This window comes from Salvelinus namaycush, chromosome 31 (genome assembly GCF_016432855.1).
Source record: "Salvelinus namaycush isolate Seneca chromosome 31, SaNama_1.0, whole genome shotgun sequence".
NCBI lineage: Eukaryota > Metazoa > Chordata > Actinopteri > Salmoniformes > Salmonidae > Salvelinus > Salvelinus namaycush.
The window spans coordinates 38,836,399-38,850,527 of record NC_052337.1 but is presented as its reverse complement, the minus strand read 5'-3'; the positions used below and the strand labels follow the sequence as shown (position 1 = coordinate 38,850,527).

At 45.9% G+C, this 14,129-nt stretch overlaps 1 protein-coding gene across 1 annotated transcript; it reads left to right on the top strand.

Moving 5' to 3' along the window:
* Positions 1 to 7,081: 7,081 nt before the first annotated feature.
* Positions 7,082 to 10,731, top strand: LOC120025609 (tetratricopeptide repeat protein 28-like). The gene is made up of 4 exons (XM_038970158.1): positions 7,082 to 7,396; positions 8,712 to 9,080; positions 9,622 to 9,673; positions 10,709 to 10,731. Exons 1-4 carry the CDS (start codon positions 7,367 to 7,369, stop codon positions 10,729 to 10,731), a joined length of 474 nt encoding a protein of 157 aa, XP_038826086.1. The 5' UTR covers positions 7,082 to 7,366.
* The last annotated feature ends 3,398 nt before the right edge of the window (positions 10,732 to 14,129 follow it).

Sequence of the window (14,129 nt, the reverse complement as noted above, 5' to 3'; positions counted from 1 at the left end):
CAGTGCTCTCAGAGGAACTGGTTTGACTTCTCCCACCGACCACAGTGCTCTCAGAGGAACTGGTTTGACTTCTCCCACCAACCACAGTGCTCTCAGAGGAACTGGTTTGACTTCTCCCACCGACCACAGTGCTCTCAGAGGAACTGGTTTGGCTTCTCCAACCGACCACAGTGCTCTCAGAGGAACTGGTTTGACTTCTCCCACCGACCACAGTGCTCTCAGAGGAACTGGTTTGACTTCTCCCACCGACCACAGTGCTCTCAGAGGAACTGGTTTGACTTCTCCCACCGACCACAGTGCTCTCAGAGGAACTGGTTTGGCTTCTCCCACCGACCACAGTGCTCTCAGAGGAACTGGTTTGACTTCTCCCACCGACCACAGTGCTCTCAGAGGAACTGGTTTGGCATGTGAGTGACGACGACTACCTCGCTTACGTCTCTTCATGAAGCGCTTCATGCAACATACAATGTCAACTGGAATAGAGTCTGATCCTAACCCATTCCTCTCCGTCGCAGGTGTCAACAGGATGAGCTGTCTCTGTATGCTGCGGTCCATCCTTCCACCCTCTCCACCCACCCGGACCCTGACCTAGAGGAGGACGGCATGGTTGACAACGCCACCCCCATCTCCTACTCCTCCTCCACCTTCACCTCTCCTTACTTTTCCACCCCCGACACTCCCTCCAATGCTGCTCCAGTAGACCTCACCACAGGAGGTCAGAGTGGAACATCAGGACCAGTAACTTCAGCAGCGGTCCCTTACAAGAATATTTGTCAGATTTTGTCACGTTGAAACACATTGTGTGTACAGGGTCAGACAGGGAAGGACAGCCCTACTAGTTGTGTTAGCAGTTGTTGCTTAATGTTTGATCAAATTGTTTGATAAAACATATGGCAGTAGAAGTACTGTAGATCAGTTGGGCAGCAGTGGGAGTGTGTTTAAGTGTCTGTCTGGAGCTCACCCCAATATGTTCTCCTGTCCTCTCTAGACTGTCTGAGGGTCTATGGAACAATATGTTCTCCTGTCCTCTCTAGACTGTCTGAGAGTCTATGGAACAATATGTTCTCCTCTCCTGTCCTGTCTAGACTGTCTGAGAGTCTATGGAACAATATGTTCTCCTGTCCTCTCTAGACTGTCTGAGGGTCTATGGAACAATATGTTCTCCTGTCCTCTCTAGACTGTCTGAGAGTCTATGGAACAATATGTTCTCCTGTCCTCTCTAGACGGTCTGAGGGTCTATGGAACAATATGTTCTCCTCTCCTGTCCTCTCTAGACTGTCTGAGGGTCTATGGAACAATATGTTCTCCTGTCCTCTCTAGACTGTCTGAGAGTCTATGGAACAATATGTTCTCCTCTCCTGTCCTCTCTAGACTGTCTGAGGGTCTATGGAACAATATGTTCTCCTCTCCTGTCGTCTCTAGACTGTCTGAGGGTCTATGGAACAATATGTTCTCCTGTCCTGTCCTCTCTAGACTGTCTGAGGGTCTATGGAACAATATGTTCTCCTCTCCTGTCCTCTCTAGACTGTCTGAGGGTCTATGGAACAATATGTTCTCCTGTCCTCTCTAGACTGTCTGAGGGTCTATGGAACAATATGTTCTCCTGTCCTCTCTAGACTGTCTGAGGGTCTATGGAACAATATGTTCTCCTGTCCTCTCTAGACTGTCTGAGGGTCTATGGAACAATATGTTCTCCTGTCCTCTCTAGACTGTCTGAGGGTCTATGGAACAATATGTTCTCCTGTCCTCTCTAGACTGTCTGAGGGTCTATGGAACAATATGTTATCCTCTCCTGTCCTCTCTAGACTGTCTGAGGGTCTATGGAACAATATGTTCTCCTGTCCTCTCTAGACTATCTGAGGGTCTATGGAACAATATGTTCTCCTGTCCTCTCTAGACTGTCTGAGGGTCTATGGAACAATATGTTCTCCTCTCCTGTCCTCTCTAGACTGTCTGAGGGTCTATGGAACAATATGTTCTCCTCTCCTGTCCTCTCTAGACTGTCTGAGGGTCTATGGAACAATATGTTCTCCTGTCCTCTCTAGACTGTCTGAGGGTCTATGGAACAATATGTTCTCCTGTCCTCTCTAGACTGTCTGAGGGTCTATGGAACAATATGTTCTCCTGTCCTCTCTAGACTGTCTGAGGGTCTATGGAACAAGATGTTCTCCTGTCCTCTCTAGACTATCTGAGGGTCTATGGAACAATATGTTCTCCTGTCCTCTCTAGGCTGTCTGAGGGTCTATGGAACAATATGTTCTCCTGTCCTCTCTAGGCTGTCTGAGGGTCTATGGAACAATATGTTCTCCTGTCCTCTCTAGACTGTCTGAGGGTCTATGGAACAATATGTTCTCCTGTCCTCTCTAGACTGTCTGAGGGTCTATGGAACAATATGTTCTCCTGTCCTCTCTAGGCTGTCTGAGGGTCTATGGAACAATATGTTCTCCTGTCCTCTCTAGACTGTCTGAGAGTCTATGGAACAATATGTTCTCCTGTCCTCTCTAGACTGTCTGAGGGTCTATGGAACAATATGTTCTCCTGTCCTCTCTAGACTGTCTGAGGGTCTATGGAACAATATGTTCTCCTGTCCTCTCTAGACTATCTGAGGGTCTATGGAACAATATGTTCTCCTGTCCTCTCTAGACTGTCTGAGGGTCTATGGAACAATATGTTCTCCTGTCCTCTCTAGACTGTCTGAGGGTCTATGGAACAATATGTTCTCCTGTCCTCTCTAGGCTGTCTGAGGGTCTATGGAACAATATGTTCTCCTGTCCTCTCTAGACTGTCTGAGAGTCTATGGAACAATATGTTCTCCTGTCCTCTCTAGACTGTCTGAGGGTCTATGGAACAATATGTTCTCCTGTCCTCTCTAGACTGTCTGAGGGTCTATGGAACAATATGTTATCCTCTCCTGTCCTCTCTAGACTGTCTGAGGGTCTATGGAACAATATGTTCTCCTGTCGTCTCTAGACTATCTGAGGGTCTATGGAACAATATGTTCTCCTGTCCTCTCTAGGCTGTCTGAGGGTCTATGGAACAATATGTTCTCCTGTCCTCTCTAGACTGTCTGAGGGTCTATGGAACAATATGTTCTCCTGTCCTCTCTAGACTGTCTGAGGGTCTATGGAACAATATGTTCTCCTGTCCTCTCTAGGCTGTCTGAGGGTCTATGGAACAATATGTTCTCCTGTCCTCTCTAGACTGTCTGAGGGTCTATGGAACAATATGTTCTCCTGTCCTCTCTAGACTATCTGAGGGTCTATGGAACAATATGTTCTCCTGTCCTCTCTAGACTGTCTGAGGGTCTATGGAACAATATGTTCTCCTGTCCTCTCTAGACTGTCTGAGAGTCTATGGAACAATATGTTCTCCTGTCCTCTCTAGACTGTCTGAGGGTCTATGGAACAATATGTTCTCCTGTCCTCTCTAGACTGTCTGAGGGTCTATGGAACAATATGTTATCCTCTCCTGTCCTCTCTAGACTGTCTGAGGGTCTATGGAACAATATGTTCTCCTCTCCTGTCCTCTCTAGACTGTCTGAGGGTCTATGGAACAATATGTTCTCCTGTCCTCTCTAGACTGTCTGAGGGTCTATGGAACAATATGTTCTCCTCTCCTGTCCTCTCTAGACTGTCTGAGAGTCTATGGAACAATATGTTCTCCTGTCCTCTCTAGACTGTCTGAGGGTCTATGGAACAATATGTTCTCCTGTCCTCTCTAGACTGTCTGAGGGTCTATGGAACAATATGTTATCCTGTCCTCTCTAGACTGTCTGAGGGTCTATGGAACAATATGTTCTCCTCTCCTGTCCTCTCTAGACTGTCTGAGGGTCTATGGAACAATATGTTCTCCTCTCCTGTCCTCTCTAGACTGTCTGAGAGTCTATGGAACAATATGTTCTCCTCTCCTGTCCTCTCTAGACTGTCTGAGGGTCTATGGAACAATATGTTCTCCTGTCCTCTCTAGGCTGTCTGAGGGTCTATGGAACAATATGTTCTCCTGTCCTCTCCAGACTGTCTGAGGGTCTATGGAACAATATGTTCTCCTGTCCTCTCTAGACTGTCTGAGGGTCTATGGAACAATATGTTCTCCTGTCCTCTCTAGACTGTCTGATAGTCTATGGAACAATATGTTCTCCTCTCCTGTCCTCTCTAGACTGTCTGAGAGTCTATGGAACAATATGTTCTCCTGTCCTCTCTAGACTGTCTGAGAGTCTAGGGAACAATATGTTCTCCTGTCCTCTCTAGACGGTCTGAGAGTCTATGGAACAATATGTTCTCCTGTCCTTTCTAGACTGTCTGAGAGTCTATGGAACAATATGTTCTCCTGTCCTCTCTAGACTATCTGAGGGTCTATGGAACAATATGTTCTCTCCTGTCCTCTCTAGACTGTCTGAGAGTCTATGGAACAATAACTTCTCCTGTCCTCTCTAGACTGTCTGAGGGTCTATGGAACAATATGTTCTCCTGTCCTCTCTAGACTGTCTGAGGGTCTATGGAACAATATGTTCTCCTGTCCTCTCTAGACTGTCTGAGGGTCTATGGAACAATATGTTCTCCTGTCCTCTCTAGACTGTCTGAGGGTCTATGGAACAATATGTTCTCCTCTCCTGTCCTCTCTAGACTGTCTGAGGGTCTATGGAACAATATGTTCTCCTCTCCTGTCCTCTCTAGACTGTCTGAGGGTCTATGGAACAATATGTTCTCCTCTCCTGTCCTCTCTAGACTGTCTGAGAGTCTATGGAACAATATGTTCTCCTGTCCTCTCTAGACTGTCTGAGGGTCTATGGAACAATATGTTCTCCTGTCCTCTCTAGACTGTCTGAGGGTCTATGGAACAATATGTTCTCCTGTCCTCTCTAGACTGTCTGAGGGTCTATGGAACAATATGTTCTCCTGTCCTCTCTAGACTGTCTGAGGGTCTATGGAACAATATGTTCTCCTCTCCTGTCCTCTCTAGACTGTCTGAGGGTCTATGGAACAATATGTTCTCCTGTCCTCTCTAGACTGTCTGAGAGTCTATGGAACAATATGTTCTCCTGTCCTCTCTAGACTGTCTGAGGGTCTATGGAACAATATGTTCTCCTGTCCTCTCTAGACTGTCTGAGAGTCTATGGAACAATATGTTCTCCTCTCCTGTCCTCTCTAGACTGTCTGAGGGTCTATGGAACAATATGTTCTCCTCTCCTGTCCTCTCTAGACTGTCTGAGGGTCTATGGAACAATATGTTCTCCTGTCCTCTCTAGACTGTCTGAGGGTCTATGGAACAATATGTTCTCCTGTCCTCTCTAGACTATCTGAGGGTCTATGGAACAATATGTTCTCCTGTCCTCTCTAGACTGTCTGAGGGTCTATGGAACAATATGTTCTCCTCTCCTGTCCTCTCTAGACTGTCTGAGGGTCTATGGAACAATATGTTCTCCTCTCCTGTCCTCTCTAGACTATCTGAGGGTCTATGGAACAATATGTTCTCCTCTCCTGTCCTCTCTAGACTGTCTGAGGGTCTATGGAACAATATGTTCTCCTGTCCTCTCTAGACTGTCTGAGGGTCTATGGAACAATATGTTCTCCTGTCCTCTCTAGACTGTCTGAGGGTCTATGGAACAATATGTTCTCCTGTCCTCTCTAGACTGTCTGAGGGTCTATGGAACAATATGTTCTCCTGTCCTCTCTAGACTGTCTGAGGGTCTATGGAACAATATGTTCTCCTCTCCTGTCCTCTCTAGACTGTCTGAGGGTCTATGGAACAATATGTTCTCCTGTCCTCTCTAGACTGTCTGAGGGTCTATGGAACAATATGTTCTCCTGTCCTCTCTAGACTATCTGAGGGTCTGGTTCAACAGAAGGAGTTGTCTGGGGTTCACTCTGTCTTGCCTTATGTACGTCTCTCTGTCGTGTTTCACAGTACAGCCACAGGACTGCACACAGGGGACAAGGTCAGTACACTACACACTCACAGACACACACACACACACTGCACAGATGCTGTCTCTCTCTCTCACACACACACGCACGCACACACGTGAGTTTGTAACAGTCTGTCTCCTTGCCTACAGCTGCTCAGCTGCTCTGGTAAAACCCTCTCTCACTCTGCTTGAGCAGCAGAAGAAGACTGGTGGAGACATTGAGGAGTGGCGCCAATCTTTAGGACCCTGGACAAAATGTCAGGAGGCCCAACTGACGGGCTCGACGCAAAGGACTACACAAGCTCTGCTTCAGGATGACAAAACCCAACGTGCACTAGACAAGGAAGCACAAACAATGTGCTTTAGTAGGCGATGCGATGCGCCAATGTGATGTAGTGTTGCCTGATCTATTTAGTCACACCATTTATTTTATTTTATTCGATTATATTAGTCATATGCGCAGGGTACAGTGAAATTCTTAAGCCCCCGAGCTCCAACAGTGCAGGTCAAAAAGAGATGTAAAAATACATATATTTCCTCACCCAGGGATATGAATACTAACATAGTAGTTGTACAGGACATAGTGACAGTAGTATCAGGGGCTGTTGTGAAGGGAAGACCATGTTTCAAGTCCGGTGCGTAAATATCAAGGCTTTAGTGTACAAAACGGTTTCTTTTTAACCACTCTCTGTGCTCAGCATTCATGCCTGTAACTTAACCACTGTAAGTTGTACATTGAAGTTACTTGTATAAGAAAACACATCGATGTCAAAGACAAACAGTGTTTGGATGTCATGTTTTTATTCATTATGTCATTGACATTTTACCAAACAATTTCTAAATGTACTACAAAATAAGCCATAACCAGAATAAGTTACTGAAATGCAGAGGGATGTTGGCTGTATTGTCTTTTTCTAGATTTCTTCTTCATTTGTTTATCACCCTTTGATTCAAGGCCATTGTGCAATCTACTTTTAAGTAAACCGCACCTTATGCATGTTCATTTACTAAGAGGGTTGCAGAAAGTAATCATCTATTACCAAAATGCTGTAGAAACAATAGCTACAGCTCCACAGTGGAATGAATAGCTGCTAGGTAACTCAACCCCTCTCTGATGTCACCACGGGTAACTGAGACCTGGAGACCGACTGGAGCTGCATCCGTGGAGCTCGAGCCTACCGAGACACGCCTCCACCGGCCACAAATTCCGTTACTCGGGGAAAAACGGATTTGACAACATGGCGCACTTTCTGGGAAATAACTTTAGTTAGTTCGCGGCCGGTAGAGTGGGAATATCGCATGATTGTTCACTTTTTTGAGGTCCATGAAAACAGAATGGTTGGAGTTCCTTCCTACTACATTGTTGTGTGAGATCGCACTGTTTCTCTGTCCTGTTTGGGAAGCGGACTGCATGGGATGAAAGTTTTAAGTTGCTGCCGCTGGGTATAAAACTAGGACAGGATGGAGAAACATCGACCGAAGAAAGAAAGGGTAAATATAACCCAATGACACAAAAAAAATACCGTTTATTTTACAAAGCAGAGCCTATGGGCTATATATCTAGCTGCACTATAGGCTGGCTAACCTATCAACATCAGCCAAAGCGCTTTGATGATGCGTTTGATGTTGTGTCCAAGTGGCGCAGCTATTCAGCCCATACCGCAGCACATTGCATTTCAGTAGCAATTTAGTGGAAGATAACAGAGGCCATGTTACAGTATTACTTTAATAATAAGACAAGATACAAATGTAACACTCTTTCTTACAGGTGGTATGTTACTTGGGTGACAAAGAGCACGTGGTGGTTGAATCTTTAGTGTGTCTCTCTCTCGCTCTCTTTGTCAGAGGAGGTCCCTGGTTTCATTCTCTCAGGAATGTGTTTCTCCCTGCTGACCTGGGCTGAGCTGGGAGGGGGAGGAAGGGACAGGGAAGTGGTGTGTGTGTGTGCGTATGTGTGTATGCATGTGAGTGTGTGTGCTTGTGAAGAGGGTGTTCTTGTACTACTGTTCCAACAAAACCGTTTTGACTAATGCATACAAGCCTATTGGCTGTATACACAGGTTGAAAAGCTTCTCTCTCTCGCTCACTCTCTCACTCGCTCACTCTCTCTCTGTCTCTTTCTCTCTCTCTCTCTGTGTATTCTCAGTGGAAACTTCCTACTGTGTGAGTTAGTGCTCCAATCAGCTGTTTGGACAGAGAAAGCCACTGGGACTGTGTGTGTGTGTGTGTGTGTGTGTGTGTGTGTGTGTGTGTGTGTGTGTGTGTGTGTGTGTGTGTGTGTGTGAGAGAGAGAGAGCGATAATGACAGCCTTGGTGTAAGTCATTCTGAAAGGACAAATCTGGCAACAGCAGATCAGGGAGGGAAGCAGCTTTTCTAAGTTGGGGCGACAGAGGGCTAACCTCAACGTACACGCACACAGTCTTGTACAGCTAACCTTGTGGGGACACACAATTCAGTACCATTCAAAATCCTTACCCTAACCTTAACCTTAAAACCTAAACCTAACCCACAAGAATAGTTAAACACACACACACACACACACACACACATGCACACGCACACGCGCACACGCACACACACACACACACACACACACACACACACACACACACAATATCAAATGCTGATATAAACATTGCTTTAATGTTTTGGTGGAACAGATTAGAATCTCAGATGTTTATCAACGTGGTTCTCTGTAAAATGACTTTAACGTTGAGAAAAGTGTATCTGATTGAATGAAAAGATAACTGACCCCTCTTCCCCACGTTTCTCCTCTTCCTCCTCCCTCTCTCCTCTCCATCTCAGTTCTCTCTCTTCGGCCCTCGCTCTTCTACCCGAGCCACCAACCCTCCCTCTTCCTCCTCTTCATCCTCTACCTCTGCTCACCCCATCCCTCCCCCTCTCTGCCAGACAGACCCTCATCCTTGCATCCCTCCCGGGCCTCCTATCCTTTCTAAGGCAGAGTTTCTGGAGGCAGTACGTCGCAGTAACCAGGCATGCCAACGGGGGCAGTACAGCCTGGCAGTGCAGCTATATGGGGAGGCCCTGTCTGCTGACCCTCAGAACTGCATCCTGTACAGTAACCGTTCTGCGGCCCTTCTCCACCTGGGACAGTACCAGACCGCCCTGGACGACGCCCTCAAAGCCCGCCTGCTTAACCCCAAATGGCCCAAGGTAGGACTGGCTTTATTCAAGTCTATACTAGAACATACAGCCGCTAAACAAATGAGAGAGAGAGAGAGAGAGAGAGAGAGAGAGAGAGAGAGAGAGAGAGAGAGAGAGAGAGAGAGAGAGAGAGAGAGAGAGAGAGAGAGAGAGAGAGAGAGAGAGAGAGAGAGAGAGAGAGAGAGAGAGAGAGAGAGAGAGAGAGAGAGAGAGAGAGAGAGAGAGAGAGAGAGAGAGAGAGAGAGAGAGAGGTCTCTGTAAGGAGTCAGAACCTAAAAAGGCTTTTCCAGGCTGGCTCTGTTATTTCTCTCTCTCTCTGGGTCTGGGCCAGCTCCACTCCACTTCCCCTCTCTATACTGAAGAGAATAGACGGAAGCTGCTTCTGGGTGTGTGTGTCGTAGCAGTAGTCCTGCTGCTGTATTCTCTGTGGGTCAGTGTGAAGGTCAGGTGTAATGAACTACCACTCTGAGAACGTTGCTTACCTCAGCCTGGCCTCCCTCTCTTTTCCTTTCCTTCTGCTCTCTTTTATTTTCTTCCCTCTTTCTGTCAGCCTCCCTTCCTCCGGTCGCCAATCCGCTGCACCCCTGTCGACTTCTGTGTTGGCACAGCAGGCTACACACACACACACACACACACACACACACACACACACACACACACACACACACACACACACACACACACACACACACACACACACACACACACACACACACACACACACACGGCAGAGTTGGGCATGGGAGCTGAGAGGCAACAGGGAAAACAGAAGCAGGGGCACAAAAGCACAGTGAATAGAGATGTGTGTGTGTTTGTGTGTGTTTGTGTGTGTCGTGTGTGTGTTTGTGTGTGTCGTGTGTGTGTGTGTGTCGTGTGTGTGTGTGTGTGTGTGTGTGTGTGTGTGTGTGTGTGTCGTGTGTGTGTGTGTGTGTGTGTGTGTGTGTGTGTGTGTGTGTGTGTGTGTGTGTGTGTCGTGTGTGTGTTTGTGTGTGTGTGTGTGTGTGTGTTTGTGTGTGTGTGTGTGTGTGTCGTGTGTGTGTTTGTGTGTGTGTGTGTCGTGTGTCGTGTGTGTGTGTGTCGTGTGTGTGTGTGTCGTGTGTGTGTGTGTGTGTGTGTGTGTGTGTGTCGTGTGTGTGTGTGTGTGTGTGTCGTGTGTGTGTGTGTGTGTGTGTGTGTGTGTGTGTGTGTGTGTGTGTGTCGTGTGTCGTGTGTGTGTGTGTGTGTGTGTCGTGTGTGTGTGTGTGTGTGTGTGTGTGTGTGTGGTGTGTGTGTGTGTCGTGTGTCGTGTGTGTGTGTGTGTGTCGTGTGTGTGTGTGTGTGTCGTGTGTGTGTTTGTCGTGTGTGTGTGTGTGTGTGTGTGTGTGTGTCGTGTGTGTTTGTCATGTGTGTTTGTCGTGTGTGTGTGTGTGTCGTGTGTGTGTTTGTCGTGTGTGTGTGTGTGTGTGTGTGTGTGTGTGTGTGTGTGTGTGTGTCGTGTGTGTGTGTGTGTGTGTGTGTGTGTGTGTGTGTGTGTGTGTGTGTGTTTGTGTGTGTAAGGCGCACAGACGTTGTTTTTCTTGTTTTTTCTCTTCTTTCTCTCCTTTTGTCGGTGTGTTTCGTGCTCCGCTTTAACTGGTCTTTGTGTCTTTGTTATTTAGATGGAGCCGTGTCGCAGGAGTGAAAAGCCTTGGAGTGTTTTTCTCCCATACAACCTTCCTGTTTTCTGTCTGGAGCTCTTTGCTGTTTGGGAGTTGCCCTCTCCTCTTTCAGCCTTCACTGGGTTTCTGTATAGTTGTTGCTAGGCAGATTGGCATATTGAAAGAGGCTTTTTCACGTACAGGTGCATTGAGCACCCAGGGTTCACAGTGGTGAGAAACTAAGTAGCCCAACTCAAACCTTATATGGCTCTTAATTTCAATGGACAGATGGATGAAGCTTAGAAAGACCATGCAGTTTGAAAAAAAAGCTCTTTCTGATGGATTGTTGACTGACTTTTCTGTCTATACTGGTCCTTTCTCTTAGACCCTGGCTCTGTTGTTCTGGAAATCTCTCTCTCTCTCTCTCTCTGAGTTGTTAAGCTCTCCAAACTATACCATGTTCAGCTCTTTAAGTCAGTCATGGTCCCTATGAAAGGCTTTGAAGTGGTCAGTCTGTCACTACAGATTTACATATGAAGGCCCATATGTACCCTGAAAGGTCTGCCTCGTGAGACGAAAAACTCTGGGAGTGTGTTTGGTTGGACATGTTCCCGTGTAGCTTTCACCTTTTTGAAGCAGCTTTCAGACCCACAAACATCAGAACACCACAACTATTTAGGTTGGGCAGTGATGTTGCATCATAAACACCAGAGGGCAGTATTACGTCGCGAACAGAAATCCCTTTCTCGCATGACACACAATCACACATCAAATATAATCCTGTATATAAAACCCACAAAATACACCATCTAAAGCCCAATCCACTGTTTCAGGTCAAGGGTACACAATACAGGCTTTAAATAAAACAGTTATGGGCATTGAATTGGTGTAGGCCTAAATGCATATGATTGGTTGTTAGTTGTGTGCGTGCTGGGGTTAAAAAAAATGAATACACTCCTAAACATTTAGTTCCACATGCAGCAGAGCGCTTAATGAAAAATAGCATCCTCTCCTTCTCCTCTCCTATTAAAAGACTAACACCAGATGATGACAGTTTGCAGCCTCTCATCCGTGAGAGTGTGATAACGTGATGAAAAGCGCACATCATCAGCATCTATTTCCTGCTGTCACATGCGCACTAATGCACGCACACACTCACACACACGCACCCCTCTAATGAGCCTCAGTGCGGGCTAGCACTATAGTGGGCTTAATTGGTTGTTATTAATTGGGAGATGTTCATACACACACACACACACACACACACACACACACACACACACACACACACACACACACACACACACACACACACACACACACACAGACATCTGCTCACACACACACACACACACACACACACACACACACACACACACACACACACACACACACAGACATCTGCTCACACACACACATACACACACACACACACACACACACACATCTGCTCACACACAGCCAGAGCCTACCAACTCTGCTTTCTCAGCGAAGCACCCCAATCCCTCCTCTCTGCCCACCTTTCTCTCCCACTCACACAGTTGGGTTCCTTTGTAGAGTGGCAGTGTGGAGGAAGGAGACATTTGGAGAGAGGGATGGATTGGTCATTAGGAGGGAGGTATGGGAAAAATGAGACGTGAAGAGAGAGGTGGATAAATGGGTGAATAGATGTGAAAGAGAGAGTAAAAGCGGAAGAGGACGGGAGGTGGAATACAAGTTGTTATTAAACAGTGGTTATGTTGTGTTGGATAATTATAAAGTTAGTGTGTCAGTGGCCTTCATACAGAGTGTGAGAGGGTTACACTTCTGAATGTATTGTCAGCTGGAAAGGGTTTGGGCTTTAGTTTTAATCCTGACCATAAGCCCAGTTGTACACCAGACTCTCCACAGCAGCTTTTCCCAGCGTTCCCATTTCAGCAGCCCAGAGGAATGCAGCCAGTGTCCCATATTCTCTGTTTTGGAATTCTGTTCTCTGTGGTGGATTTGGGAATTCCCCGGTGCCTTTTCCGGGAAGCTTCTGGAATAAGAATATGTGTTCTTCTAGAGGAGATTTGTGCTGGTGCTGCCATAATAGAGAGTGGGGAAGAGAGGGGAAGAAAGGGGAAGAGAGGGAGAGAGAGAGAGAGAGAGAGATCAGTATGTAGCCACTAATAACTGGGTGTGTGAGTCTATTTCCAGGCGAGGATTAATGAACAATCACATATGATGGGTAATTAAAGGGAAGGAGTATGAGGGGCCCTGTGCTGTGTGTGTGTGTGTGCGTCTGTGTGTGAGTATGTGCTCCTGTGTGTTTTTGGTTTTACTATCCTTGTGGGGACCAGAACCCATTCTGTGAGCTTGTGTGGCCTACCACTTTGCGGCTGAGCCGTTGTTGCTCCTAGATGTTTCTACTTCACAATACACAAATTTGAAGGGGTGTCCACATACTTTTGTATATATAGTGTCGTGGTCTAGCTTTAGGGTATATATATATCAACTTCATTAGGTCTATAATCAATAGCCAAGCCTCACAATTTCACAAATTCTGCTGTTTTTAAAGACTTTACACTTCTTTTGTTATACCAGCCTCTGATATTATTTATGATTTATTTAGGGTTGTTTACACTTTTCCAAATTGTCAGAAAAATTATATTTCTAATAATAATAATAACCTCATTTTTCCTTGATCTCCTTCATATTGTTAAAATGATCATTGTTATAATAATAAGTAATGTCATTATCATTAGTAGGCTTACTATAGCAGCCTTATATAACCACCATCGAGCTGTAGGCCTAAGAGCGTGTCCTGTTTAGTCTTAATACTGTGACTTACTTAAGCCTACAGTATATTTCAATAGTTATATAGGCTACTGTATCAATCGATCATTAATTTGTTCATGTCATCACGCAGCATAGCAGGCAGTCATGATTTGAAATGCAATCAAGCATTTTAGTTTTAAAATAAAATAACAACGCAGCCACTGAATAAATAACAAACCGTTCCATTTCTAAAATTGCATATTCACGTTTTTGCTGTAATGAAGGCTTAACAAAAAAACGTTACAACAGAATCTCTGGCAAGCGTATCATTTATTTAGTGTTGTTTACATTGTTCCAAACGGTCAGAAAAATGATATTGAAATCAAACAGCACCTGTTTGGCACACACAATATGCACGCAGGGCATGCTCCTTACCTTCTTTGTCTTGATCTCCGTTATTTTCCACAACGAGTCAAATGTATTCCCCACGTCTGACTTCCCCTTTAACTCCTGAGCAATTAGTAAACATTCCCCACGTCTGACTTCCCCTTTAACTCCTGAGCAATTAGTAAACATTCCCCACGTCTGACTTCCCCTTTAACTCCTGAGCAATTAGTAAACATTCCCCACGTCTGACTTCCCCTTTAACTCCTGAGCAATTAGTAAACATTCCCCACGTCTGACTTCCCCTTTAACTCCTGAG

Coding starts and splice junctions, on each gene's coding strand:
- LOC120025609 (XM_038970158.1), top strand. CDS start 7,367: ATGGAGAAACATCGACCGAAGAAAGAAAGG. Junction 7,397..8,711: donor ATCGACCGAAGAAAGAAAGG/GTAAATATAACC, acceptor TCTCCATCTCAG/TTCTCTCTCTTCGGCCCTCG. Junction 9,674..10,708: donor CCCTGTCGACTTCTGTGTTG/GCACAGCAGGCT, acceptor TTTGTTATTTAG/ATGGAGCCGTGTCGCAGGAG.